The sequence below is a fragment of the Malaya genurostris genome, chromosome 3 (assembly GCF_030247185.1).
Source record: "Malaya genurostris strain Urasoe2022 chromosome 3, Malgen_1.1, whole genome shotgun sequence".
Taxonomy (NCBI): domain Eukaryota; kingdom Metazoa; phylum Arthropoda; class Insecta; order Diptera; family Culicidae; genus Malaya; species Malaya genurostris.
Genome location: NC_080572.1, coordinates 297,430,402 through 297,458,021, shown reverse-complemented (window position 1 = coordinate 297,458,021; position 27,620 = coordinate 297,430,402). Strand labels below are relative to the sequence as shown.

Here is a 27,620-nt window from a genome sequence, read left to right as displayed (position 1 = left end):
TTTCGCGGTGTCCCCGGATATTGCACCGGCTAATGGCTAGATTGGTTTGGTTCTGTATGTACACAAACACAAGTTCAATCAGTAGCAATCAGCCATACGCTCAGACTTCAGTGACCTGGCGTTTACCCGCGGGAAACACTAGCCCCAGTTGCTAGTGGTCTGACAGGCCGAGACCGATTCAGTTCAGCTCAGTACATCGGTCAGTGAAGGTGCGTTTTTTGTTTTGTCTCTTCTTTTTCTACCGAGGTGCAATTATTGTTTCCAAATGTCTAATCATATTCATTACCAGCAATCAATCGATGGTTGGTTATCTCCGATCACTTTACGCACCGATGGCTAGTGCAATTTTTTCCGTTTTGGCCATTATGTCAGTGTGAATTATGTGTACTTTTTGTGTATTGTTTCGAGACGAGTACTGGTGGTGCCGAGGTTTTTAAATTAAATAAAGAGCCATGCGTTTGATGAGTTCTCGGTCGGAGAGCCCGATGATGGTGGGGTAGAATATTCAAATTTAAAAGCGGAAAGGTTACGAGATTCGGACGTCCGAATGAGTATGATCAATCACTTTTGATGTTGTTTAATGACGGTTAATAACGTGCGTATTTCGTTACCTTAACACAAAAATTAGTCCTGTGAGAATGGCATAAACAGTATCTAGACTAGTGTGATTCGTTTCTTGTGGAAAAACAAGAAACTGTGTGTGGTAACAAAAACCTATCAAATTTGTTATTAAAGTTATTTATAAAGTAAAAACTAAATTTTATGTTGAAACGAAATGAAATTCATTCTCAGCAGAACTGCTTAACACAAGAAGTTCAAGTTCGATTTTTTCTGTTAAGTCGCGATTCAGTTGGCATTCATCTCCATACGTGCTCTCAATGGCAAACATCCTGTTTTTTCAGTTAACAATATAATTAACGTTGATGACAAAAAAAAATGTTACCTAACTGTTGAACTAAAAAAAGTGCCCTAAGTAACGAAGACCAGTAAAATAAGACATAAGGTTCTACGCTTGGTGGCGAAGTGATGATTATTGTGACGTAAACAATTTTTTTCCTATCGTTAAGACAGCAATTCATGTCAGAATTAAGTAATCGGATTTAGCCTTCGAGCACTTATCGTTGGCCGCTGCCGTTAACTTTTTGTTTTCGTCTCGTTTATTGATCATGATGTTTCACATTGTTCGATTGACCTCTGCATGCTCTCAATACATGAGAACAATAAACATTAGATGCTTTGTAACAATTGCGAATGTTAAAAACTAAAGCATAGATCATAAAAAATGCAATGAGCTATACCTGATATTGACTAGAACGGTGATTCAAAACTGGTCCCTAGTCCCTACGCAAATAGTGGGTTTCGACACTTAAGGAGTGTATCGAAAATGAGCTATCCACAAATTTTTCATTCAAATTATGATAAAAAACGACATTTCAATCAAACTAAAAATTGATCCTTTATTGTACGAGGCTAAACTTGAGCATAATGGAAACCGGATGAAATTTAAGTTATTCCTTCACGAATTTTCGAACTTTTAATCGAACGCTCTTCATCAAGTTCCGGACAAGTGTTGCATTGCACCCAAGTAGCATGTTAAGTTGCTGTCCTGAATTTTTCTACAGATTGTGCAATTTATCAAATTAGTTTATATTACTATTTTAGTAACTGTTGTGTTATGGAAAAAAAAGCACAATTTTTTCTGTGTTGTGCAACATATCATTAAGTTCTTCCGTTGTAACGAACATTTTCTCAATTATTGTGCAACTGATACCTAAACTCATCCATCGATCCCATTACAAATGCTGCAATTAAATCAGCGAAAAACGATTGTGAATCTCATGGAAACTACTAAGTAATGTAAACAAGAATTGAATTGATGTTTACAAAAATATAGCAAACATAATTCCTAATGAATAAGTTTCACATTTGATTTTCAATACAACTGCCCGTAACACAAATATGGAACTTTAAAAATATTCTGCACATAAATAAATTGAAATTGTAGAATTGAACTTTTATGTTTTAGTAAATAAAAAATCGACAACGAACTGCCTTTTTATGGTGAAACATGTCTTCGTATGCCTGAAATTTTCAAGCGCCTTTGAATGTACGTGTTTTGATGGTTGCACATCAATTTCTATGAAAATAACAATCTATTCTTTTCAATGAATAGTGTTCAAAATATGTAAAGGTTGATTTTTTAAGAGCTTGAGAACTTTTTTAAACAATAAAACGCATAAAATTTGCAAAATCTCATCGGTTCTTTATTTTAAACGTTAGATTGGTACATGACATTTACTTTTTGAAGATAATTTCATTTAAATGTTGACCGCGGCTGCGTCTTAGGTGGTCCATTCGGAAAATCCGCTTTTTTATCGACAAATTTTGTTCAGCGATGAGGCTCATTTCTGGTTGAATGGCTACGTAAATAAGCAAAATTGCCGCATTTGGAGTGAAGAGCAACCAGAAGCCGTTCAAGAACTGCCCATGCATCCCGAAAAATGCACTGTTTGGTGTGGTTTGTACGCTGGTGGAATCATTGGACCGTATTTTTTCAAAGATGCTGTTGGACGCAACGTTACAGTGAATGGCGATCGCTATCGTTCGATGCTAACAAACTTTTTGTTGCCAAAAATGGAAGAACTGAACTTGGTTGACATGTGGTTTCAACAAGATGGCGCTACATGCCACACAGCTCGCGATTCTATGGCCATTTTGAGGGAAAACTTCGGAGAACAATTCATCTCAAGAAATGGACCGGTAAGTTGGCCACCAAGATCATGCGATTTGACGCCTTTAGACTATTTTTGTGGGGCTACGTCAAGTCTAAAGTCTACAGAAATAAGCCAGTAACTATTCCAGCTTTGGAAGACAACATTTCCGAAGAAATTCGGGCTATTCCGGCCGAAATGCTCGAAAAAGTTGCCCAAAATTGGACTTTCCGAATGGACCACCTAAGACGCAGCCGCGGTCAACATTTAAATGAAATTATCTTCAAAAAGTAAATGTCATGTACCAATCTAACGTTTAAAATAAAGAACCGATGAGATTTTGCAAATTTTATGCGTTTTATTGTTTAAAAAAGTTCTCAAGCTCTTAAAAAATCACCCTTTATAAGAAAGCTATCAAACATTCATACACCTTTTCAGACGATTTTAATCATGTTGATGTTTCAATTAATTTGAAAAATCTTGAAATTAAGGCCCTTATTCTGCGAGTCGAGTGACGTGACTCGACAAATCTCACCTCACTGTCACATGACTGTAGTCACCCTATTCTAGGAGTCGACTCGGGTGACGTGACAGGTTCATTCTATGGTGAGTGAGATGGTGAACCTCAAGTGACGAACGATTCATTTTCCCAAACGTCAAAACGAGTGGGAAATGTTGCCGGTTGTGAGGTTAATTTTGGAAATGTTGCCGGTTGTGAGGTTTAAATTTTCTCGATATAAATCTTTAGTGTTGAATTTGTTTTCGGATTCCGGTTCGTTTTTTTTTTAATCACGAGTTCCGTTGCCGTTAGTTAGTATGAATTGCCGTTAGTTGGTATGAATAATTAATGTCGATAATCCTGGAAATCGCTACAAGTTACTGGCCTCAATATATTTCTGAATCGTTTGCAACGATCGGTCTTATTTGCAAAGTACGCTTCTGAGGAGCGAAATATCAACTGTATGATTTGTTTATTTGATTTAAATTAGGTATTAAGTTTACCTACATTGCAGTCCAGACCACTGTCACTCATTCGAATAAAATGCTTACCGGTGAACAAAGACCCGTTGTAACATTCTTGTTCAAGTTGAAAGGATCGTACAGGATTCCTAATTGTATTCTTCCCAGCTAACCTCTCAACAATATCGAGTAGTTAATAATGGCTGTGGTTTAGGCAAAAACGAGTCCAATTGAAGTGTTGGTTTGATTATGGTACAGTGTGCTGGTATTAGAGTCTTCATGAGGCACAGATGCCCTGAGTATAATTTTCTATCTCGTTATCTGAACATCCTTCCTCTCACAAAATAATTCATACCAAGCCACTATGCTGAAGATTGAATATTTAGTTTTCGACTGACTGATGATTGACTTTTAACGGTCAAATGTTTCTGAGAGTTTCGAATGACTTTGGGCCACATAAACTGTTGCATATCATTTATTTAATTCGTGTCAAATTAATACTGGGTAAGAATTCTTAGTTACACTTAAATATTATATATAGTAGCAGGAGCACAGAATAAGCGATGGCGATTTGGCGATCTCAGAAAATACTGCAAACAAACTAGCACTTTGTCTGCTAGCTACTCGAGAGAAATCAGCTCCTGCACTCCTGTTACTTCTACAAAATCAAATTTCTGCTAAATAACTTTTAGTTCGAATCGAAATCGAAATAGTGCATGAGACTAAATCAACAGTCTGGATGAAAAATAAATATATAATGATTAATATTGAGCATGGAATATTTTGTACATTTTTGCAAATTTAGATTTTAATAAAAAGTTTTATGGTCTGCCGTTGACTTTTTTTTATGTCACTTCGGGTTCTAGAACAACAGGGCAAGTGTGTTTAAAATGTATTCCGCCATGTAGAGCAAAATGCAAAAAAAGACAAACTTCTGTAAACTTGCCTTAAAGCTTTTTATAAATTATATAGGTTGTGCTATATGCTTAAACAACTTTCCTTGTTCAAAATTCAAAGCTTTTTTTCCTTAGTAACATTTATGAAAACATGAGTTATATGAGAAAAGCATCATTACACCACATTATGTGGGTTAAAACAGTTTTTTTTACAATAATCTGTGCTTTCGCGCATTTTGTGAGTATTAGTCCTTTCATCCCAAAGTATTATGAGCCTAGTCCATCGTGCTCATAAAGTTGTATATAATAATTTTACAGCTCAATCTCTCTTCTAATTCTCTGGAAGTATACATTTATCCTAATGTATGAGAATTGAATTGTTCATAGGAAATCTAAAAAGTAACAACATAATTGGTACAATTAATTTTGTTGTTTAATAACAACATCAAACCATGTTAAAAAATTCAAAGATTCGAAATTATCTAAGATTTTTCGGTTAATATTCCTCCTGTCACTTGCTTTACCGGTACCGACTTTAAAACTCACTGCGTAGTGACTCTTGTTACCAAGATTCGACTGCAAGAATACGGTGAGTGTTCATCGAAATTCACCCTGGTGACTTTTGTCACTTCATTCGACTGTCAGAATCGCGTGACTCGGGTGACTCGACTTATCTCACCTCACTCGACTCGCAGAATAAGGGCCTAAGTTTTCTTCAATATTTTCCAATATGGCATCGAAGGTAACAGTGTGTTGAAAAGAAAATGGTTTACGTAACGTAATGATTTATTTTATCTAAATAAAAGGAAATATAAACATGTAAAAATTGAAAAGAGAAATTTTTGTTTTTATTTTTATCAAACCAGTTGACTTAATCAACAATACAGTTTAGTCATTCATCGTAGTGAACCCGACTTGTGTGATACGCACTGTAGGTATTATTTTGGTGAGCTCATGTGCTGTAGTTGCAAAAACAAGTTACTCAAGCGGTAATATATAACTATGAGAGTAACTATGATGAACTTAACATTTCGTTCAAAATCTTTAAAAAGTGATGTCAGGTCTGTTCATTTTTCTCGCGAGATGAAACCCGAATACAAATTATCTGATTGATTTTTGTTTTCATTGCATATGTAATGCTGTATTTCTGAAACTTTTATAATAAGATTTTCATATCGGTAAGTTTTGCGTTTTTTTCAAGCAGATAAATCTGGTACAACTTATTTGTAAGCTTCGAATTATTTTTTTTTAAATGAAGAAAACTGTTCACACTGACCTAAAATAGTCTTTACAGTGAGGTTTTCAATTCGACTTATCATTTTTTGCCTTGCGGAGAGCATAGTTTCACTATTTTTTCTCCTTCACATGAGATATAACCAGCCATTTCGGCATATATTGAGTCCGATACAATTATGACAGCCACTTGGAAAATTTTTGATAAGTTGAACAATTGTTTTCGTTACTTCGTTTTTACATGACGATGTGAAAATTTTTGCAGAGCTTCTATAACTGCTAGTGCAACGTGGACAAGTTGGTGATTTGCTGCACAATTGTTTTAGATGTACCTTAAATTGCAGTGATTTTTCGGTAGTATTGTAAAACTTAACAGTGATAAGTTGCACAACCGATTTCAATATATTTAAAAATCTTTTTGAACATATCTAACATCAAAAAACAATTCTAAAACAATTGTACAACATCTTGAAATTTCAATAAGTTACATTTGCTACTTGGGCATTTTTTGGACGCTTGAGCTCAAAATTTGTTTGAACTCCTTCATGTCCCCAGCTGCCTTACTTCACGATTGTCCAGTAACGTTCGATGGGGGTAATTTGGTGGATTGATATTTTTCTCAACGAAATTTATACCCTTTTCCGCAAACCAATTGAGAGTGGTTTTTCGCATAGTGAGCCGACGCTAAATCCGGCCAAAATAGTAGAGGTGTACTATGCTTCTTATACAAAGGCAGCAATCTGTTCTGCATTTATAGTTCCGGTAGTGTATAAAATGGTTGACTTAAAACCACAGGAACATATTGCTTGCCATACCAGTACCTTTCGACCGAATTTCACCACTTGAATCGACCTGTCCGCATAGCTCACATCCTCCCCAACGGCGACAGTAAAGTATTGTGGACCTGGAAGGGTTTTTGAGTCCTCCTTTACATAAATCTCATCGTCCATCAAAACGCATGCATCCGGACACTACAAAAAAAGCGAATACAATATCCGGGTTCATGTTGCTGCTCGCTTCTTCTGTTTTAAACTTTGTTTCGAGATTTTCTGCTTCTTGTTGGTCTTCAGGTGATTTCGCCTCTTGATACGCTGGATCATTCCGACACTTGTTCCTGCTTTTTGGCCAAATCACGTATTGAGATTGATTTGTTCTTCATGATTAGAGATACCACTTTCTGGTCCAGTTTCGGGTTGGAAGAACCGGATTTTCTGCCTCTTCCTGGTAGCTCATCCAAAGAATAGTGTTCCCCAAACTTATTAATGATAGTTTTAACACTGGAATGTTGAATTCCAAACGGATTCGTTAATTTTCGCATAGTAATACCCTTCTCACTTAGCCATGTGTTTAGAACCTTAATTTTCACTTTCTTTTCAACGTTTATTTCAACGCAGAATTTCAACCGCACAAACAAGTAAACAAATAAAAGCTGACAGCCAAACGCACAGCATGCTGTGATCTGAGCATAAAAACCATCACAAATACATACGCACAACACAAATGTATGTGGATAGCTTATTTCCGATACACTCCTTAAACAGTCTTTCTGCGAAAGGCCCTGAGTGAAATGTATGCATGACAAGTTCATATCGACATGTGGGTAAAGTTAAAACGTTTAAAATCGTCTAAAGGAGCTGCGTTGAAAAAATATTCTACGCGTGAACTACGTACACATCAACTTCTCTGACGCTTAGAAAATTTTCGATGTAAAATTTTTTCTGGACGTTTTATGCATTTACAAGACATTTTAAATCAACCAAAATTTCTTCATTTTTTCGTTTTTTTTCTATCGCTTTTCGTTTCGATTTCCATGTCGTTTTTTTTATCAAAAAAAACTATTTTAGAGATTTCACAAAATCTGGACGTTTCATGGATTTCTAAGACATTTGACATCAAAAAAATTGCTTTAGTTTTGCATTTTTTTCTACGCGGATTTCCTAAGTTATCCGAATTTCTTGTTATGTTTTAGAAGTGCATGAAACGTCGAGATGTGGTGTTTTCTCAATTTTTTTTTCAAATCGATTCTGACACTTAGAAAATATTCGATTTAATTTTTTTTTTGATTACATAAGATCTGGACGTTTTATGCATTTCTGAGACATTTGAAATCAAAACAAAAAAATGCTTCAATTTTGCGGTACTTTTTTGCGCCAATTTCCGATGTTACCTGGTCTCAAATTCTCTGTTCTGAAGATGTTTTGTTTCAAAATTTTTGACATAAAAATGCCTTACTCTTTTCTATACAAGGATAAGTGTCAACTTAAAAAATGCAAAATTATCCGCTTAACCTTTTTCTGTAATAATTTTGAACGCTTATAACTCAGTCATTTGTTGATGAATTTATATAATTTAACAACCACACATTTAATTTAAACTTTTAGGATAACGTCGTTTAGGTATTTCAATTGCATGTTATTGCAAAATTAGCTTGAATCGACCTATGTTTTCACGAGCCAATCACAGTAGCATCGCGTGAATGATGTCGTCCTCTCGTCCGATTTGCGAAGTATGAACTATCGCACAAAAGGGAATCTATAAATATATGCCCGAATACATATCTGCTTTAGTTAACCCCTGGCAGTGAGCGAGCATTCCTCGTGGGCCGGTGAAGGTGTTTGAGTAGTGATTGGTTGGAAGTCACATCCATTCGCTCGCTTGATAGTCGCTTTTGTATATGTGCGGTGTGTTGATACCGAATTCACTGTAGTATTGAATACAAGTTAGCAGATTTTTAATTCTCCGGTAACTAGCAGGCCAATTTAGGATGATCGGCGATAGATTTTTCGAACCTAATTTGAAGCGCTTGTATCGTGATGATTTGTTGATGGATTTACCTCATTTAACTTGAATTGAAAAAGTTTAAAAATGCTATAATTTGTCATACTGAAATCTCCATTTACATACGAACAACAAGGTGGCGTGCGAATAGATTCAGTATAAAGTTGTGTTATGATGATAATAATAGATACTTATTTTCCATTAAATGTGACTAAACAGAATGAACAATCGCTTAGCATAATTCCTCAGGCCCTATTATTGAACCAAACAATAATCGTGTAAGATAATTGCATTGTTAGAATTTGATTTAGTTATAAGACTAATAAAATTTTGGTCTAGTCTTGCTTCCAAAAATCTCATAGAAGGGATCCAGAGTAAATGTAGCAAAAACAATACAATGCAAATTGTTATGCAGTATCAATTTGAACAAGTTGTTATCCCACCAGGAATCAAACGCTTCAAAAGATTCAGAGCTTCATCGAAGATAAACTCAAGCGTCTTATCACTGCATGCGTTGTAACTATGACAATATTCGTTCATGTTTCAATAATATCAAGCTAAAATATGAACAATATAAGGGATTTAGTTGTGGTTCCTAATATGCGTAAGTGAAAATCAATAAAAGTAACAAAATACTTTGTGAGGATCGTAATGGATCTTTTAAGTCACTTTGAAATCATCATAATTGACTTCCATTTAAAGGATATTTTTCAAAATCTATAAAATGTGAAACAATCTAATGGTCAATTTTATAAATCACAAAAAATCTAATCGATTAAAGTAGAGTATCTACCAAAATTTTACTGATCCTTTGAGTTCTTTTATAAATGGTAGTACATGTACCTTATTTTTTAGAGCATTCAAGTTCATTTACTTATTTGCAAGTAATCATTCGTAGGAGCTTTAAAAAATCTGGATGGATAGCTAAAAAACTTCTACCAATAATAGATGATAGCAAAATAAGAAGCGAGTCCAAACATTAAGGATCAAGTGTAAACCAAGTTTACTGGTGTTAGTTAATTGTATATCATGTACTTTATGTTTAGGCTGTGAACCATTTTGTGGTTAATTTCAACTTTTAGTTAAAATGTGACACTTGAGTGGTTATTTTGTGTCGAGTAGTTAAATTTAACTAAAATTGCGGCCCATTTCAAAATTTGACGGACGGAAAGTTATTTGGGTTTATTTTCCACTGGAAGTAATTTCAACTAAAGATTAAATATTAGTTCATGTACTATCATACACCTGAACAAAAGCGTTCAGAATCGTTTTATAATAAAGGTACAGCCATCAATTGATGACTTCAGTGGTGTGATACTTTGTTTTCCATTACAGCATAGGACGCTAACACTCATGTGATTCAATCGGCACTTCACCTACTGATTCTGCCGAATTTATATGTTCAGTGCAATCAGTTTGTCAAAGGCGCGTGCACAATTAAATATAAAACATTTTGAACTATTTCTTCAATAGTGTATGCTGTATTTGGGTTAAAATACAAATTTGGATCATTGTTTTATGAAAATCTGCACACATTTTGTTACCTATTAGGAAGTTGAGCAACACTGCTTCAGTGCATTTGTATTAGAATGTTTTATACAGAAAACAAATAAAAGAAATATATTTTGTAATAAGATCCGAATAGTTGTCCGAAAGAATGAAGAATTCTTCGACAACAAGTCGTGCCAATTGCCTTTGCCTTCTTGAAGCAAAGGTTTCTATTTCGCTGGAATAATACATAATATATGTAAATCTTTATTTTGCAACCAAATATGCAGGAAAAAATTCATATTGAAATGTGTTAGTAGTAGAAGGAGTGTGTTAGTCCGTGGAAAATGTAACCAAAATATCATTCACAAGTAGTTTTTAGCAAACTGAAAAGGTTTCGTCAAACATTTCTACTTTTTCTAAATTGCAATAGATCCGTGTTATTTGATCAAATCTGGAAAAAGACGATGGAACTTGTTTTACGCACTCATTGTTCACTTGCAAAGTGTCTTGTTCCTTAAATGCAGTAAGCGTTACTCCTCGAAGCCTTCGTACTACAAACGATTTAAAATTATACTCAACATTCGTTGGAACCAGTAATACATTTCCGCTTGCTTGTGATATATTTCCCCGCAGTAGTACAGCAAATAGAACAAAACGATTATCTATGTTTCTACAGCTATTTTTTTTACTTACTTACTTTACTTACTTTTTACTTCTACTACAGTGATTTTCATTGTTAGTTTGTTTTTAATCGTTTCGAAAAGTAAATGGTAAAAGACTTTAACCTTCACTTTCTGACATATCAGAGACTCGGATGATTTGCATCGATGAGATGCCTAAGCTCGACTCCTCTGGTAGAAGGTAAAAGTTTAGTGACTCTCGTCACGTTTCACCTTTCCGTGCTTTATCTACACATTTCTGCTCACCCTTGAGTGCTATGACTTTATAATTTTCATATTCTTTCTCCTCTTACAGTCTCTAGTTAGTTTGGTATCTACTGCTCATTTTTCGGAATGCCTTGTTTCGCTATATTTTTGATGATAGATAATGCTACAAAAGTGTGCCTCTACGGTAACAATAGTTTGCATTCAATGAAACTATTCACCGTTTACGACTCATTTTATTGTCCACTGAACTGAATGAAATACATCAAATACAAAGCGTCTATCCAGTCCAGATCAGTTCTTGGGTGGTCTCCTCGAACGGACGTGTTGAATAATTACAGTTTGTTTTTATTGATTGATGGTTCGTGTAGAAGGTTTTCGTTTTATAGCATGAAGGGTATTTATGTAAAATTAAACAGATCATTTACCACGTCCTAGCAGCACGAAAATACTATTAAAGTCAAATCTTATCAGGCGGAACTAACCCACCCTGTTTTTCCATCATCAATCAACTAGGGTAACAGAGGTATTTTGGCCACTTCATATATTTTGGCCCACCTTGCAAACTTTATGGATTTAATCGATGTTAAGTAACCCATGTTGCATCAATTTGAAGCTAATCACATCAAATTACCTATTGCGGAAGGGGTTCTCAAAGATATTACAATATTTGGTGGATATTTTTACAAAGTGGGCCAAAATAAAATTAATCCTAAAGTGGGCCAAAATACCTCTGTTACCCTACTGCTGCATCGACCATGGGCGTTATTAAAAAAAAAGTAGTGTTTGACCGCCAGTGTAGCAAAATCCGTTTTCAAATCGAACTTTAGCTTCTGCTTGCCGTGCATATTAATGACTGTATTATTTTGAAAGTCACTATCAGGTCCCCGGTTTTTTTTTTATCCTATCCGTCTTTGAATGCAAAACCGGCTAATGCCATTCATGAAACTTTTTTTTTGGTTCGGCAAAAGTCATTGAATCGTACGATTTTGAAGATCCAACCGTCGCACGTAAATCAAATGACCCCTAGTTCATAAATCTGACTATGACGTACGATTTGTTGATATGGGAAAAGCGCAGCTACCTACGATCGGCGTAAATTAACCTGTCAGTGTGTAGTCAGCAATCTACAGCCGTGTGGACTTTGTTGTGAACCACAATAACTACGCCCCATGATGGCAACCGTAGATTAGTTATTCTAATCATCTGCAAAGAGCCGAGTGCTAGGAACTGTCAAGGTTTTGTTTGTTTCTTTTGTTTTGAACCGGGTGAATATCGGAAACGGGTAAACTGGGTAAACTTGAAAGACTTACTCAGCCGTTGCGTGTGGCGTGAAAAACAAAAACCAAAGTAACCGGCGTGTATGTTTTAATTTGGTCCGCTCGCAGCAACCGGTCCGTTGATGCTCGCGCTTCCACTTATTATAACATATAGCATGACATACTTTGACAGGTCAGCGTTAGGCCAAAGTCAGGCGATTGGGGTCTTTCGAGTGTGCAATTCAAAACGAACATGCGGAAATTTGATAAAGTGTAAAGCTTGTAACTCACCTTCTGTAATTGGAATAAATACTAGTTTCAAATCCGAATTGAACGGTTTTGAAAACAAGAAACATTTGATGAAAAGATTACAATAAAAGGCCAACGAGAGATAACGTCACTGCGCCAGGGTTAGCCAATGTTTGAATATTAACACAACCACAGGAAATTTACACTCGATTGTAATGACGACAATTCCACTGATGGGAATTTAAAATTTGTTTTGGAGAAGGTTGATTTGATTTATTCAAATATCAAATTGCGTTTACATCTCATGGTTTCAAGTTACAAGTTTGTACCCGACCTTATAAGTACCAATCATCTGTCAATCTGAAATGTTTTCAAAATATATCAAACGAGGATAGCGGAGCCAGTTACGTAATCGGTACCGGTTGCGCGTCAAATATTTATTAATTCGCTTATTTAAAACGGCTCCAATTTCTACAAGTTATACCGAACTAGATTAACGCGATCTTATGAATGAGTGTTACTAGATTCCTTCTCTGGTTTGGCTCTATGACTTTCTCATTATTATTCAACCAGAGATGATTGGCAGTTAGTTCACAGATCGCATCTTCGTCCGTTTCTTTTTTTTGTCGTCGACTAACGTGGGTTTATTTTTCTAGGGGTTGGAGTCGATTTGAACTCTAGTAGACATGATAATGGATTGCAACCTACCTTTTTCGGAGGTTGCAATATCAGTTGCATATTTGATCTGAATCGGAGAACGGCAAATATTATTGGTTTACAAGAGTCCTGCCTTACTACTGAAACAAAGCCAAAATTATAACAGATTGATGCAATGACTTGATATTTGAAACCATCCGTTTAGTTATATGATTGCTGTCACAATTCATTCACAAATCATCAAAACCAAAATTTCATTTACGCTCTTATGACGTTACTTTTCTATTCCAGATTCGAAACAATTTGCAACTCCAAAATCCTCTTGCTCAAAAATGTCTCTGGATCAGGTAGGTTATCAATTATTGAATGTAAACATTTCCAATTGCTGATTGAATACAGGAATCGCCACTATAATTTGTGAAATCCGTTTTTTGAAAAAAAAATTTCTGCAGAAAGGTCGGTTAGAAACTTCGGATGGCAAATTCGGTCCGAAATTTTGCTGTATAAAATTATTCACTGGGCTTCGAATTGTGTTGAAACATATTTGAAAGGGGGGCTTCGCTAACTTCATTTGAATTCAGCGAACGACTCAAAAAAATCTAAAATAAATTTAGCAACAAATTCAAAATTACCGTAACTTATTAGTAAGTTATTAGCAACTAATTAGCAACAAATTATTCACTGGGCTTCGATTTGGTTTGAAGCATATTTTAGAGAGGGGCTTCGCTAACTTCATTTGAACTCAGCGAAGTACTCAAAAAAATTTAAAATAAATTTAGCAACAAATTCAAAATTACCCTAACTTATTAGCAACTAATTAGCAATAAATAGCAAAGTTCTCAAAAAAATTTCAAATAAATTTAGCAACATATTCTAAATTACCGTAACTTATTAGCAACTAATTAGTAATAAATAATTAATTGGTCTTCGATTTGTTTCGAAGCATATTTGGAAGGGGGCTACGCTAACTTCATTTGAACTCAGCGAAGTACTAAAAAAAATTTGAAATAAATTTAGCAACAAATTCAAAATTACCGTAACTTATTAACAACAAATTATTCACTGGGCTTCGATTTGTTTTGAAGCATATTTAAGAGGGAACCTTCGCAGATTTCATATGAACTCAGCGAAGTACTCAAATAAGAAATTAAAAAAAATGAGCATCAAATTCACAATTACAGTAACTAAATAGCAACTAATTAGCAACGAATTAGCAACAAATTATTAACTGGGCTTCGAATTGTTTTGAACCTTATTTGGAAGTGGGGCTTCGCATGAACTTATGAACTTACTGAGGTACACAAAAAAATAAAAGAAAAACTTCGTCAACAAATTCAAAATTACCGTAACTAATTAGCAACAAATTATTCACCTATTTTCGTTATCATCGGCGAGCGATGCCTAGCTAAGCTCATGTTCATCATTTTTGTCGTTAATAAGACTTACTTTACTATGGAGCGCCTTTTAAAAATTTACGCTCTGAGAGAGTGATAAGTTTTTGATCGTTGATAGCTTTTGTATCTCTACCGTATCAACACAATTTTTGCTACATGGCATCGGAAATATGATCATCAATTTATGATCACTTTTTCAGTTGTGTGGCAGCCTTCCTCGTACCCGAGTGAAAATTTTACGAATCAGCCCTTTCAAGGGCTGTAAATGTTAACAACAGAACTCTTAAAATTACTTACCTGTTGAAATAAAAATGGAAGTAACGTGGAAGTCAGTATAAACGTTTTAGTGCACCGTTCACAGTGCGAGCTTTGCACCAAAGGGACGCGAAGAAAGTCAGCATTTGACTGCTTCGCGTTCGGGAAAGATGTTTCCAACAATCGGCGCTTCTGAAAACCAGAAATGAGTCCCCCGTACAGCATTTGGTTAGTTTCTTTTACGGAAATATGCAGATGAAATAATCAACATCCAAATTCAGTCTTTTACTATTTTGCGTGCTGCTAGGGTAGCCGATTTGTGAAAAAGCTGCAAACAAAATCACGTAGAAAGAAAATCCTTTCACAAAAGATGCTTCGGTATTGAATCAATCCAGAACAGGAATCAGTTTTGCTGCGGGACGTTTGGAGTGCGAGTTTCGCTTCAACCAATAGCGATTGCGTCGTTCTACGAATCAGCTCTTTTGAGGGCTTCAGATGTTTACAAAAGAACTATTCGAATTACTTATTTGTTGAAATATGAAAATAGGAAGTGAAAATAACCAGTTTAGCGAAGGTTTACAGTCTGATAGATTCTAGTGAAATTACTTATCTGTTGAAATATGAAAATAGGAAGTGAAAATAACCAGTCTAGCGAAGGTTTACAGTCTGATAGATTCTAGTGAAAAGATTTTCGCATACTTTTCGTGGCTTTTTTGAATTGGATTGGAGTTTTTGGATTGAAAACCGACTTTTGAACCGAGGCCCGGAGGGCCGAGTGTCATATACCATTAGACTCAGTTCCTCGAGTACGCAAAATGTCTGTACGTGTGTGTGTGTGTGTGTGTGTATGTAACATTTTTTGCACTCATTTTTCTCAGAGATGGCTGAACCGATTTTCACAAACTTAGATTCAAATGAAAGGTATGAACGTCTCATACAAAGTTCCTGAATTTCATTTTAATCCGACTTCCACTTCTGGAATTACAGGGTGAGTAGTATAAAAATTACAATTTTATATTATTTAATCACTTTTCTCAGAGATGGTGTGACAGATTTTCAAAATGACGTTCAACTGAAAGGTCTCATAATCCTTTACAAAACTCCAAAGTTTCATCCGGATGCGACTTTCGGTTCCGGAATTATAGGGTAAAGTGTGTTAAAAATTTGATACCCTCATTTGAAGTGGTGGAACAAAAAACATAAAAGAATTTTAAACTGACTATTCCAATCGGTAGCAATTATCAGTGGACAAATAAAATAAACCGATTATGGCTATCCTGATTCCCGGTATCCGTTATCCAGAAGCATCGGAAATAGTGGTCATATATTTCAAAATGGATCTCACTCACTTTTCTCAGCGATGGTTTGACCGATTTTCACAAATGAATATAGGTTGAAATGAAAGGTCATCCGGTTGCAGAATTACAGGGTGAAGATTATTAAAATATTTATACCGTTACTAAAAGTGGTAAGTAAGCCACGTAAACTAATTTCTAAACTTACCTCAAAACTATTCCAATCGGTAGTCATTGTCAGTAGACGGCCAAACTTTTCTCGAACCAACTTCGATTGTACCGGTTACCGGATTCCGATTTCGGAAGTACCTGCAAGTCTGTAGGTTATACTAGTTGATGGAATCAAACAAAATTATTTTGCGAAAATCCACACATTTATATATGAGACTGTGAGAGATATGAGAAAGGCATCATTACACTACTAGGTGGATTAAAACAGGTTTTTGTGTAATAGTTTAAATACGTTTTGTTGACTTGAGCGTTCATTGCATCTGCATTAAATTAGAGGAAATTTTTCGAACGACATTGAATAAGGAAGTTTTGGGACGTGTCTTCTTTTTTTTCTTCCCGAACATTTGTATATGATGGTAAACAGGATCCATTAGAAAATATCGGCTTTGTACGCAGAAAAACCTAAATAATAATGAATGTGTTTTTTATATATTGCTGGTGTACTTTTTTAACTTGAGTAAGAAATACATAGTGCCGATGTAGCGATTCCTCATTCTGGCTAGACTATTCATTGGAAGTGTTTGCTAACCATCGCAAAAGGAAGAGACAGATGCCTCCAAAGGAACCTATAGAAGACGAGCCGAGTTGTTTTTGGAGACCAGTGCATTTTTAGCCACTTGCAACAAAAAAACTTACGCTTCGCAATTGTTCAATGTCTCTTGATTGAGTAAAATTTGGGGTTATTGTGTTTGCTTATGTTAAACATAGGTTTTTACCAACGTAGTTTCATAATTATTGTCAAAATTTAAGGGAACACTTGATAGTCAACTATCTGCTGGTTATTTTCTAGTTCTATCTCATAGTAGTCCTACTTGTTTCTCTTCCGTGAGAAACCCCTCTGCGATTGATCTGCTTCTAGCAGATGAAAGTCACATTTGTAGTGAACCGATTACTCATGCTGACTTTGACTCAGATAATCTTCCTGTAACATTCACACTTTCCAACGAAGCTATAGCTAATCCAATTAGTTCTATATTCAACTATCATAGAGCTAATTGGTTCGAATACAGATCTCACATTGAAAATCATGTGGATCATGAAATTATTTTAGAAAATTCTTCGGGCATCGACGCAGCAATAGATCATTTGAATCATTACATTATCAAAGCAAGAAATCTTTCAGTTCCCAAATCTCAAACTAAATTAAATTCTCCTATCATCGATGACAATCTTCAACTGCTCATTCGGTTGAAGAATGTTCGTCGACGACAATATCAACGTTCTCGTGATCCTGCTATGAAAAACATAGTTAAGGATTTACAAAAAGAAATTAAACATAGATTTACTCTTTTGCGAAATGAAAATTTCGCTAATGAAGTTGAACAAATTAAACCATATTCTAAACCTTACTAGAAACTTTCTATGGTTCTTAAGAAACCTCAAAAACCAATTCCTGCTCTCAAGGAAGGAAATCAAATACTTCTTACAAATGACGAAAAAGCTCAAAACCTTGCTCAGCAGTTCGAGAGTGTCCACAATTTTAATTTGAACGTTGTGAATCCTATTGAAAATGAAGTCTCACTGAAATATGATCATATTTCAACTCAAGTGTGAATACAAGATGACATTATTGAGACGAATTTTGATGAAATTAAATCAATTATTAGGAAACTTAAAAACATGAAGGCTCCTGGTAATGATGGAATTTTTAATATTCTTATTAAAAATCATCCCGATGTTGCCTTGAGACTCCTGGTTAAAATTTTCAACAAGTGTTTTTCATTAGCTTACTTCCCAAAAAGATGGAAAAACGCTAAAGTAATTCCTATCCTCAAACCTGATAAAAACCCAGCAGAAGCATCAAGTTATGATGTCTCATATAAATGAAAAAACCGGAGCATTAGCATTCAACCTAAGATAAACTTAGGATGGAGTGGTCTGCGATATCTTATGTATCATTTTCGAATAGGATCCCTCGATGAGTTTTGAAGCAAAACAACAAGCGTCTGATCGCTAGATGCGTCGTAACTATGACAAAGATTGCTTCTGTTTGAAACCATATCGATTTACAGTTTGAATCATATTGATCGAATTCAAATTGATGATTCCACAAAACAAGAAAGTTAAAACTACTTACTATTGCTTAGAATTTATTTACTTTGTTATTGCTCATCCCACGAAGCATTAAAGTCAAATGAAGTAATAAGAAGCTTAACATTTTCAGTATTATTCCGTCAAAATGGAAAATTGCACCAAATGCCACAAAAATGCAGTTTATTATCTTCCCTCACGTTATCAAATTGAATGGCTTGGAATTGACACGGTTTGATCAAGCAAAATTCTTAGATTTAACGTATGACAAAAAACTCACTTTCAAGGATCACATTGCAGGAATCCAGGCAAAGTGTAATAAATATATTAAATGTTTATATCCTCTTATAAACAAAAAATCTAAGCTCTGTCTAAAAAACAAATTGTTATTTTTATAAACAAATTTTCAGACCAGCCATGCTTTATGCAGTACCAATTTGGTCAAGTTGTTGTTCCACCAGGAAGAAAACGCTTCAAAGGATTCAGAATAAAATTCTGAAAATGATTTTGAAGCGTCCTCCCTGGTTTAGTACAAATGAATTACACAGACTCACAAATATAGAACCATTAGATGTAATGCCACATAATATTATAAGCAAATTCCGACAAAAATCGATGTAATCTTCAATTGAATCGATTCGCTCTCTGTATTAGTTAGTAAGTTAGTATATAAGATTCTTTTCCTTCATAAAACATAACAAGTATTAAAAAATTCACAGAATTGCGGAAGCACCAGATGTGACTGAACCAACTGACCCAACTGACCCAATTTACAATTTAATTTTAACTCATGTAACACATTTAAAAGAAATTACAGGGAATTTCAATTTAAAATTCAACCAATCCTGCTAGACAACATAGTTTCATTTGGTATCTATACTCAACGAAAGATAGATATGAAAAAGATGGATGATTGAAATTTCGAAAGTAAAAATTTGCGAAAAAACTGTTCCAGATAAGAATTTATTAAGAATTTTCTCCACCCCATGAAATTGTTCATTTGAAGTGCTACACGAAGAAACACATTTTATTTCCTTTTGTTTGTCCGGTGAAGACAATTTAGAATCATGGTATCTCTTTGATGCTTGAATCAGCAGCAATTTGTTTGTCATTTAGGGGTTTGGTACTTCATATGTACCGGTTTGTGCTAAAGAGCACATGACCATTTTTAATTTTTACGTTTCGAGTAAAGACACGTTCCCAAAAAAAAACATTTTTTAAAGACTTAACAGAATAAACGTTAACCGGAATCCATTCCGTTTCGGAAGAGGCCTTTTTGTAAATGTTTGTAAAGGCAACACTACGAGAAAAACATGTAAATTTACGTCCCAATTTACTTAAATTTACGACCAAAAGCATATACAAATTTACCAAGTCACTAAATTAACTTACAACTTTTAATTTGCCAGTATCGGATGAATACAATTATATTTAGAAATGCAGTTTAAGTATGTATATTTAAATAAAGAAACCGACTTTAAACTTAATATTACAAAAATCGTTTAGAAAACGTCTATAAATCTTATCCACGCTGCGCTCCGGAATGACAGGCGGCCCAAAAGTAATCGCATAATGGCATTTGTTTCGGAAGAACCAGCTTATCAAAAGTTATAAACAATTTTTTGTCGTGAATACGACTTACTTTACTATGGGGTGCCTTTCCAAAATTAGCCATATGGAAGAATGGGCAGAACTTAATCGTGAATATCTCGATTTGTATTAAAGGCAGCAACATAATTCTTTCACCATTTCATCAAAAATATGATCAGGAATTTAGGATAATATTTTGAAAAGTGTGAGATAACCACAAACAACTCAAATATTAAGTTTTCTCAAATTTTGAAAACAACGCGGAAAACTCTTTACTTTTGCTTGGCTTTTTCGCGCAAGGACGACGATTTTGAGGTAGTCAGGCACATATCTTCAACTGACTGCGTATTAAAGGGGAACCGTGGTCGAAATTCGATCATTTCTAGTTGTGCGTTGGATGCAAGCAGACGTCGCGGGACCAGCAGCTTCGGAGAGTGCACCTTCTGCGTGGTTAAAAACCTCAAACGCTCAGGTCGCAACTCTCATTTGGACTTCAGTCGTCAGGTGGAGCTGTCGGCAATGAAAGCAGACTTTTTGCGTTGTATAAAGCCTCAAACGCTTAGGTCGTGCTTTCATTTGAACTTCAATCGTCGGGAGCAGCGGTCGTCAATAATGAGAGCAGACCTTTAGCGTGGTGCCAAACCTCAAACGCTCAGGTCGTGCTCTCATTTGGACTTCAGTCGTCAGGTGGAGCAGTCGTCAATGAAAGCAGACCTTTTGCGTGGTATAAAGCCTCAAACGCTCAGGTGGTGCTCTCATTTGGACTTCAACCGTCAGGTGGAGCAGTCGTCAATGAAAGCAGAACTTCTGTTTTTGGTTCTAAATTTAGTTCTTGAACTCAGGTCTAGTTCCTTATTCTAGAATTCTATTCGGTTCTTTTTAGAACCATAATAATACTCTCAAAGAATTATGCGAAATTTTGCTTTACTGTACTCTATACGGCCCATTTTTATTATAAAGAACTATCTAGTTATTTCATTATATTTAATTGCGTTTCAGAATGATTAATGTAACTAATCTATAATTTAGTCTAGGCGCATCGTTTGAAATTCTAGTAGTGAAAAAGGGGAAAGTTGCACAATTCACACAATCGATCAACTACTAATTCGAATTCGGAAGTATAAAGAAAGTGTGTCAGTTTTATTCGTATTCACGACATCCAGTTATGTCTCTGACATTACACACCCGTACTTTTTTTGTCCGGTTCTAGAAATGAAGAAATTTTCCAACAATTTTGTGCACTAAACATACGATCCGAGTCTGTTTTTACATCCAATGCTTTTATCCGGTGTTTGTATTCAAAAATATTTAAACGAAAATATAACAGAAAAGATGATTTATAGGAAAAAGATACGCCCAGAGACAGGACTTATAAATTCTTATAATAAGAGTGTTTTTCATAAGTGACCGTGAGCTGCGATTTCTATGAATTCTTGAAACATTTCACAATCCATTGCATAGTGGGAAAAAACCCAGGAAACCCGCAAAGAAATCGGGAACCATGAAAAAAGGCGACAAACAAGAATGTTTTTTATGTAAAAAAATCCAAAAAATGGTTTTTAATGGCCGCACGAATCGCCATCCAGCACGTTTTACCTTAAATACCCTGCCGTTTTAGGGTTTTCTGTAGTATTTGTTCTGTAACTTGAAAAGAAATCAAGTGCGGTTTACTGAAATAGCTTGATTTTATGTAAAAATGTCTGGAAAATCGAATGAAAGAGTGTTCATTGACAGCACGAAACGTTTTGGTGGCTAAAGTAACTCCCATCCCCAAACCCGATAAAAACCTAGCAGAAACATCAAGTTATCGACCAATTAGTTTACTTTCTTCTATCAGTGAACTTTTTGAAAAAAATGTCTTGTTAAGGATGATGTCTCATATGAATGAGAATTCAATTTTGTTACCAGATAAGTTTGGATTTCATCATGAGCGTTCAACCAAAGTTAAACTTAAGATGGAGTGGTTTGCGATTTCTTATGTATCATTTTTGAATAGGACCCCTCGATAAGTTCAGTTCACTGTCCGTTTCAGTCTCCTAAAGCAAAGCAACAAGCGTCTGATTGCTGGATGCGTCGTTACTATCACAATGATTGTTTGTGTTGGAAACAATATCAAGTTACAGTACGAACGATATTGAGCAATTTTGCTTCACATCCAGTGATTCTTAAAATAAGAAAGTAAAAACTACTTAGAACTATTGCTTAGATTTTCTTTAGTTTATTAGTGACTCATTAAGCATTAAAGTCAATTGAAGCAATATGAAAGCAGGATGTTAGTATATTTGCTTCCTTCCTAACTTATATTGTTGCCATGGCATTTTTTTTCCGAAACTAGTCCTCGCCGCTTACTAACGAAAGGTCAATCAATTACATTGTTACTGAGCCAACCGGTTCACGATTACTGATCACTGAACCAAATCATGTATAAAATGGGGCTGAAAAGTCATCACTTATGACTGAATTTCTAACTGAAATATTCACATCTTAAATTTAACTGAACAACAAACAAGTAACCCAATTTAGAGGGAATTACAATGCCAAATTCAACCTATCCTACTAGAAAAATTTATTTGACTGTTTCTGTTATGATGTGAAGCCGTATTCACTATGTTTGAAATTTCGAACATAAAAATTGTTCCGGAGAAGAATAACCCAACCCGGTAAACTTTCTCCTCTCCGTGAAATTGTTCATTTGAAGTGCTACACGAGGAAAAAACATTTTGATTTCTTTTCGTTTGTCCGGTAAAGACAATTGAGAATCATGGTATCTCTTCGAACATCAATTTGTCTGTGTTTAGGATCATCAAAAAAAACCTAGTGTTGCTTTTAATAAGTCCCAAATCTGTTAAAGCCTTTGCGGTAACTAATGAGAATTATTCAAAGAAACGAAGTTTACGATCATGTATGATGGGTAAATTTCTAACTGCACTGAACCAGCCATCATGGAGTATTCAGACTCGATCGTTGACTGTATTCGTGAGAAAGCTGGCATTTCACACGCAGAGAAAAATATTGTAAATGTAACGGAACTTGGATTTCACACAACGATTTATTTTATTGAAACAGTGACAAGAGAACATTTAGTTTAATATAGCAAATATTATTTGTTCAAGCTACAAAACTGGATATTGGATTTTTCTTAGTGGATAAGTTTGTTTCAATAAATATTTTGATAAAACTGACAAACATTTTACTTGTGCGTTTCTGTCAATTTCTTGGCAAAACAGTTTCACAGTAAACTCAATTCGCCAAATCAGTTTAAAATGAACTAACTTGAGATACAGGTAATATTCGTAATGCTTTGATTTCATAAATTTGGCGGTTGAAATAAATGATAAAATGTTAACTTAAAAAGATTAGTACTTCAAATTACGCTTTTGTTTGTTAAATTGATTTTTTTTGTTTTGTTGTTAATAGTAAAATGATTTCTTTTGTATTAATTTGAAGGCTTGCTTTTGGAACATTTTTCTTCGATTAATATATTTGTGAACAATTTCAATTACATTTATAATATTCAAAACAGCTGGCAAGAGTGGTGTATTTTTGTATTATCGAATGATTCGGTGCCCTTTCAGTCCAGTTAAGACTGAGATAACATGCATCATATATTTGTGGTGAAGAAAACGTTTTATGGTATGCTACTCTTAATTGTTGAAACGCCCCAAGAAAAATAAATAAGCTGAAAATTTCACTTTTGAAACGATTAAAAAACTTTTCTGTTCATTCACGGTTGAAAAAACAGCTCCGGTGTTCAAGATACAAAACTGATACGGTTCAATTGAACAATAAATTTTGTTGCATAATTACACAAATAAGACAACAGATAAAATGAATCATTCAACTCTACTTTTGTTGATATTTCATCGATAATATCAGCTGATACGGTTCAATTGAATTTATTTTCTTCGTTTAACAAGACCGAAATTTTTATTCACAATAAACAGAGATCATTGTTGATGTTGAAGGCGAAAAATTGTTCGACAGAATCATATTCTAGCTTGAAGTTAACATGAAACCTACTAACTGATTTGTTATTTTAAACCAGCTCCATTTCTCTGCAGGCACTAGAGTGATAAACGAGTGTGTAAGTTTAATGCCTACACTGGGGATGTAACCGACGAACATAGCACAAAAAGAAATGCATACTGGAGCACAGGAGTGTCGACAGATTTTGAGTGTGCGCTTGCGGATAGAGAATCGTTCTCACGTGTGAGCGAACAGTTTTGTGATTTGTATAAATTTATAGAGAGTAGAGTTGGAAGAAAAAACAAAATTCAATGATGAATCACATTTTTGCTGAATATGCAAGCCCCACGCTTTTCTTATGCGAATCGTACACCAGAATTCACACCGCGTGTACACTTGGGTGAAATCCGCGTGTACACCGGTCAATAACTCGAAAAATACATATTTGTGCGGCACAGCAATCCACAAGGCTAGTAATAATGCTACACCCAAACCTCCGTTCACGTAAACTTTTTCTACGTTACCTCTTTTTACGTAACTCTTTTTACGACAAAAATCCCAAATAACGTAATCTTTTTTCACGTTGTAAATTTTAAATAACGTAAACTTTTTTTACGAACCTTCTTCGTAAAAACAGGTTTTTGCATACAATGAAAATCGTTTCCGGCTCATTTATATCCCATGGAAATCCCACAATATTGGTGTTTTTGGAACGGGTTTGATGAGTACATGCTGGAAAACGATGTTTGAGTGTAACGATATGAAGAGGAACTGTTAGTTGCTAATTCAGCTCTGTGAAAAAGTCACCAAAATCATTTTAAAATCTAATTGTTTGACTCATTAGTTTTTTTGTGATTTACCGGAATGAAATTATGAGGAAACTAATCAACAGTTCATGGATTGAAATCAGTCAACGAAAACGAAAATAACAGTTTTAACAGCAGTTCTAAACTTGAATCTATTCAAATAAATCATATATACCACAGTACTAAAAATTAAATATTAACATTTCTTTTACCAAAGAATGAAAGTTAAAATATTTACATCGAAGCATTTTTTTTTATGTATTTGTTTGACAATTCGATTGTAAGTGTCAAGCAAATATTATGTTGAATTTGGAATAAAGTTCCTGAAGTTTATTTGAAACAACTTTCTTCCTAATATTGACACGTAAAATTCATTCCGAAAGTAACATTATTATAAAGTATTCGACAGTAAGTCATAATGACTCAAACAACGTTTACTAAGAACTGTTCTTTAAACCCGTTCCGAAAACATTCGTTTTGCTACGGGTTTCGAGAAACACCATCTTAGATTTTGAAATGACTTCAAATCCGTTCCGAAAATACCCATATTGTAAGGAAGTTGCCATCTTGGAAATTGATGCTGCTTAGAACATCCTTCTCCTGTAAATATTCATATGTATTAACTTCCAGATCATCTGTATACATAACATTAGAGAGATCATTCATGAATAACACAAAAAGTAGTGGTCTCAGATGGCTTCCTAGTAACTTTCTAGGTAACTAAACCAGGATCTATAAGAAAAGTGGAGGGAAAACAACTCGATTTTTCCAGTTGTCTGGCCACTCTACGTATTACTACTTATAAAAGCGATATCTGGTAGTAGAAAAACTATCATAATGAGTAACAAAATGTGACTCTATGCATTTGTGTACGTAGTCAAGGTGCAGCAATAGGAAGTGATCAGTGTGTATTATCTGAATAGATTGATACTTTACCATACTGTTAGTATATTACACGTGAAGCGCGAAAGTTCAATCAACAGAAAACAAACGTAACACCTAGAGTAGCCGTACCCATAAGCTTCTCCTTTTATCTCATTCATTTAAACAGTTTTTTAAGGTGAGATATGCTATCTCTGTTCAATGTATTGAACTTTGTAACTTTGAACTTTGTTCTTCAAAACCACGAATTCACAATTCTCAATCGGTTTGAGGTATAAGATTGACACTTGGTACATTTGCCCTAGACTTTTGAAGTGGCCACTCGTTGGCAGGTAATATCAATCATCCTGAAGGCATTGATGCGTTTTGATGAGTGTCTGTCAGTATAATAAGTAATGGCAACGTTTGTTTGGTTAACAATATCACATGACATTGACATTGATAGTCATTTCCGTACAAATACACTGCTAGAAAGTATGCAGTTGCAGTACAACAAAATTTATTACTTGTGATTATCCGAACGTAGTTAGACTTTGACTAGCTTGAATCATCGCGATAAATCAGAATAGAAATAATACTGATAGCGTACACTTTGACCGAAGCGATAACAATTCATCAAACACTTTATGCCTAGTCCATTGAAGTAGATTATTAACTCATAACGGAAAGCAGCTGATAAGACTGCGACAACGTGTTCGGTTCGACGGTTGATACGACAGAAAACCGGCCGCTGCACTGCACTTTGACAGTAGTTCATAAATTGATAAATTGCCATCGGCGCTTTTTGGTTTGATAAGCGGACTTGTTGCCATGCACTAATCACATCCGATATTTTTTTTCCAACAGAAATTCGACGAAGCCGCCCTGAAGGTAAAAACGTTCACCAAACGTCCCACCGACCAGGAGCTGCTGGAAGTGTATGCCCTGTTCAAGCAGGCCACCGTAGGGGACAATGACACCGACAAACCCGGACTGCTGGACCTGAAGGGAAAGGCCAAGTGGCAGGCGTGGCTTGACAAGAAGGGAACCTCGAAGGATGCTGCCAAGGAGGCCTACATCAAACTGGTGGACGAGATGGCAGTGAAATATCTGTGAGAGTCCTGCTCTTTTTTTCCTGCACCAACCAGAGCCAAATCCAAAGAGGCATCCAATTATAAAATAAATACAACTACCGAAACAACGATGGGTGAATTGTGATGCTCAGCTCAATCATCAAAGCTTTAAAATGTTTCTTCCGTGAGTTTTACGTAAAATATGACAGGGATAAAGTTTTTTATTACATAAGTTTTGTTAATTTGTTATCCGAATCAACTCCTGGGAAAACAATGTTGCTTGTTTATTCATTTGGAGCTTAGTTCATTTACTTGAATCATGATAAAAGAGGTGTCAAAAAATAAATGAATTTAAATTTGGTCACTCGCCGTTTTTGTTACTCTTACAGATCCCTTGCATGCCTCTACCATTTGTTAGATCTGTTCATAATTTGTTCTAGTTCAACTAGGGTAAGGGCTCCCTATTTCATCTCATTTGTAAGAACGTCGCCTCAAAACCTCGATTTAGCCACTAAAATCACTACAACTATTTCATATTACTGCTTCATTCGCCTTGCTCCACGTTAAGAATTGATTCACATTTCTTGAAAATTTACCTAATATTAATAAAACAGCTAAAAACACTTATGATGTCTTCACTACTCTGCTCCTAATATCATCTCAAAGGTTTTATATTCATCCTATCGTTGGTCCTTTATTCACCCCATGAATTAGTAATGGCGACAGCAATCAAAACAAAATATTTCACTATTACACTCTCAGGTTCAAAATGTCGGAATTGTCCTTAAAAACGGCCTAATGCCAACTATGAGACAACACACGATATTTTTAGAACCAGTTTGAAATCATTTCAACGTTTAAAAATTTTTCGGTCGTTTCCGTTACCTGATTTAAATCAATGTACAGATTTTATATAGATTTCCTAAATTTAATGCAGATTTGTACAGGTTCATAAAAAGTGAGAAATAAAAAATTAGACTTTTCTCTCTGAGTATCTATT

General features: G+C 35.0%; 1 protein-coding gene across 2 annotated transcripts; it reads left to right on the top strand.

The window, feature by feature from the left end:
• The first annotated feature begins 64 nt into the window (after positions 1-64).
• Positions 65-26,852, top strand: LOC131435804 (acyl-CoA-binding protein homolog). 2 transcript variants are annotated; one of them, XM_058604014.1, is made up of 3 exons: positions 65-209; positions 13,410-13,465; positions 26,415-26,852. In XM_058604014.1, the coding sequence occupies exons 2-3, from the start codon at positions 13,451-13,453 to the stop codon at positions 26,661-26,663; spliced, it is 264 nt and encodes an 87-aa protein (XP_058459997.1). In that variant the 5' UTR covers positions 65-209; positions 13,410-13,450; the 3' UTR covers positions 26,664-26,852. The 2 variants fall into 2 exon arrangements, with proteins under 2 accessions (XP_058459997.1, XP_058459998.1); XM_058604015.1 differs by having other exon boundaries at positions 133-246.
• Positions 26,853-27,620: the final 768 nt, after the last annotated feature.